Source organism: Malus sylvestris, chromosome 16, assembly GCF_916048215.2.
Source record: "Malus sylvestris chromosome 16, drMalSylv7.2, whole genome shotgun sequence".
Lineage (NCBI taxonomy): Eukaryota > Viridiplantae > Streptophyta > Magnoliopsida > Rosales > Rosaceae > Malus > Malus sylvestris.
In genome coordinates, this window is record NC_062275.1 from 6,375,312 (window position 1) to 6,378,741 (window position 3,430).

The following is a 3,430-nucleotide window of genomic DNA, read 5'->3' on the forward strand; positions in this document are numbered from 1 at the left end:
CATATAGTATCAAACCCAATGTTTCACGAGCAGACGAAACACATTGAAGTTGACTGCCATTACGTTCAGGAACAGGTGCAGTCGTAGGTGATTCAGACACACTATACAAAAAGCTTCGACCAACTGGCCGACATCTTCACAAAGCCTTTGGCTTCTCATCAGTTTCAGCGACTTCTGTCCAAGCTTGGATCCATAAACCTCCTGGATCCAACTTGAGGGGGCGTATTGGAAGCAACTTTGTGTCAATCAACCTTGTGTCAACTTTGTGTCAATCACAACTTCAACTTTGTGTCAATCAACCTTGTGTCAACTTTGTGTTAATCACAACTTTGTGTCAATCAATTTTGTGTCAACTCCTTAATTCAAGGAGTTTGTCTACCCTAAACCATTTTGTCGATTGTCTTCCCTAAGCCACCTTTGTGGTGTAAATCAAGGAGTCAATCTCCTTATATATTGTTGTACAATTGTAATGATATCATGATAAAAATACAAAATATACTTTGAAAATCAACACGATTGCTGTAAAAACGTGTAAATATATATTTAATGGATTCCAATGATATATGTCCTCATCTCTTGCCCAACGGGCCACAACATTAGAAATCGTCAAGCCATTGACCGAGCAATTGTGAGCACTTACTGCTACTTGATCATGGTGATCAATGCATCTCCCTGTAAAGAAGGCTGGTCGATCAGGCTTAGATAGACTAATGGCTTCACTTTTCAACATAAGAACAACTGATGACATGGTCGGCCTGTTGTTTGCATTTTCTTGAACACACAATAATCCGATATGTACGTGTGAACGTATCTCAGGAATTCATTTGGACTGCATGAGCCTTTCAACAACGGATCCATCAACTCCAACACTTTCCCTTCATTCCATAATTTCCAAGCCTACAATTATAATTTCATGCTAATTAAGAATGTAGTGATATATTGATTATAAATTTCTATATACCTACATTAATTTGTTTGAGATATTTTTGTATAAGCTAACTCAAGTAAAGACTTCACGTACATAGCCTATAAGAGTCGGTGCACCATTTGTCGGATGAAAACCTAAAAAGTTCTTTCTCCCTGTTATGATCTCAAGCAAAAGTACTCTGAAGCTAAATACAACAGATTTTATTGAATACAATCCCTCCATTGCATACTCTGGAGTCATGTAACCACTGAATTGCAAGCACAAACAGATAAGAATTGGAATATGTAAGAGATAATTAACTAAATAGAGGAAAGTATATATACATATATATATATATATGACTTGCAACTTACTAGGTGCCGACAATTCTTTTGGTGTTTCCTTGAGTTTGATCATCGACTCCAAACATTCTTGCCATACCAAATTCTGATATTTTTGGATTCATATTTTCATTTAACAAAATGTTACTTGCTTTTAAATCACGATGTATAACTCTAAGCCTTGAATCTTCATGCAGATATACAATTCCTCGAGTGATTCCTCCTATTATCATGCAACGCCTTGACCAATCCAGCAGTTCACGTTTCTTGGATTCTATTCACATAAATTCGTTAAAAGCATGCAATAGTATTATTAGTATATAATTTAAGTTAGAAATTGCAAAGAAATTCTGAAATGATGTACCCTTACCAAAAAGAAAATAATCGAGACTTTGGTTAGGCACATACTCATAAACAAGTACGGCTTCCTCTCCTTCCAAACAAAATCCCAGAAGCCCAACAAGATTTCTGTGTTGAAGTTTGGCTACCAATGCAACCTCATTCTTAAATTCTTGTACACCTTGCTTGGAGCTCTTTGACAACCTCTTCACTGCTATTTCTTGTTCATTAGCAAGTGTTCCCTGAAATATTTTATCATCAGAAAGCTTGTTTAGAGTTGTAAAACTTGTTTAGAGTTCTATAAATTGAACTAAGCATTAAGCACTGTGTGGTAAAAGTCGCTAATCACTAATTTCTACGACAAAATCATGAGGGTATATATAAATTCACATTTTCATACCTTAAAAACGACACCAAATCCGCCTTCACCTAACTTGTTATTGTCCGAGAACTTGTTTGTAGCGGTTTCAATAGTTCCCAAGTCGATTTGCAAGGACTCAAGAGTCTTTGTATCGTCCCTACCTAAGAAAACAGTGTATTTCTTACATGTAAGAAACTAGCTAGAAAAACATATATATATATAGTGTTAAGAAATAGGGAAGTACATTTTTTTTCCTTCTAATAGGTGAAGGAAATATACACTCTTTCTGATTTCATATGACAAACTAAAGTACATGTTATTTACTTCTTACCGTTTTCTTGACTTGGAGCATTGTTTCTTACTGCTCTTCTGCGTGCAAAGCAGTAGCCTAATACGACCGTAACAGCAATAAAAGCAAGAATACTGCCAACAATGATTATGTAAGGAGATAATCTGCTTCTTCCTGTATGAACAAAATTATTACACAAGGTTGGAATTATTAATATCTTTAGTTGAAATTGTTAAAACACGATTATCAATTTTATTAATTCTGAGAATGTTTGGTGGAATTTAGTTGTAATTCGGGTGCAAATTTGTTGTTTATTTATAGGAGCAAAACCCAATATTTATGCGAAACAATATGACAAAGAAATGTAAACTAGCAAAATCAACGAATACAAACTAAGGAAGAAATCAAGGTAACTGACGAAACAAGGGAATGAAAAATCAAACAAATTATTAAGGAATGATGACAATGACTAATAGTGGTGATGAAGATGGAGATGATAGACTCGGAAGCGAATTAATAAGTTTAAGGCACCTTTAGGCCTTGCCCTGTTGGAGTCTGGCGGAGGAGGAAGCGGCGGTGAGGAGGAGGGGTTGGGGAGGTATAAGTAGCGGGAAACTTCAATCGTAAGACGGCAACTGGGACGTAGAAGTCGTCCGCCTTCTTGTATTCTGGGAACAACTTCTGCTATGGCTCCCTGAAGACACCAATAGCAATCTCCAGAGGACAAGTCCTGTGTGCACTGCCCAAGCACTTGCAGCGAAATGGACCCCGAAACTTTTTGGTCGCAAACATATTGCTTTTATTGGAAGCCTGAAAGGCCAACTCATTCACACTCGCCTCCAGTACCTCGTAAAATCGGCTTTCTTCGTTGGCCGTTACCTTCTCCTTGTTAGAGTAGCGCAACATGCAGTCGACGTACCAGATTATAACATTTTTTCTAGGATAAATTAGGTTCTCATCCTTTCTTTTGCTACTCCATTGATTAAAATTTTATTCCTTTTCAATTTTTTATCAAGGTCCTTGGGTATTAATAACAACATTAATTATTTCAATAATAAAATATTTTTTTATTTCTAAATATATTCATTTAATGTTAAAAATGTTACAATTAGTATATTTATATTTATGACTAAATTTTTTATCATATATTTTTAGTTATAGTTTGTACCCATTTTTAATTTGTACCAATTTTC

General features: G+C 35.6%; 1 protein-coding gene across 1 annotated transcript; it reads right to left on the minus strand.

The window, feature by feature from the left end:
• Positions 1–512: 512 nt before the first annotated feature.
• LOC126607854 (cysteine-rich receptor-like protein kinase 10) lies at positions 513–3,143 on the minus strand. Its single transcript, XM_050275560.1, has 8 exons — positions 3,117–3,143; positions 2,769–3,033; positions 2,280–2,411; positions 1,988–2,109; positions 1,619–1,829; positions 1,282–1,522; positions 1,022–1,175; positions 513–897 (listed from the first exon to the last, which is right to left on the minus strand). The coding sequence occupies exons 1-8, from the start codon at positions 3,141–3,143 to the stop codon at positions 724–726; spliced, it is 1,326 nt and encodes a 441-aa protein (XP_050131517.1). The 3' UTR covers positions 513–723.
• Positions 3,144–3,430: the final 287 nt, after the last annotated feature.

Excerpts from the sequence above, each read along its gene's own strand:
- LOC126607854 (XM_050275560.1), bottom strand. The coding sequence starts at position 3,143 with ATGTTGCGCTACTCTAACAAGGAGAAG. Across the intron at positions 3,034-3,116 it reads GCTACTCTAACAAGGAGAAG|CAATATGTTTGCGACCAAAA; the intron begins GTAACGGCCAAC and ends TTCCAATAAAAG. Across the intron at positions 1,523-1,618 it reads TCTCGATTATTTTCTTTTTG|AATCCAAGAAACGTGAACTG; the intron begins GTAAGGGTACAT and ends TTATGTGAATAG.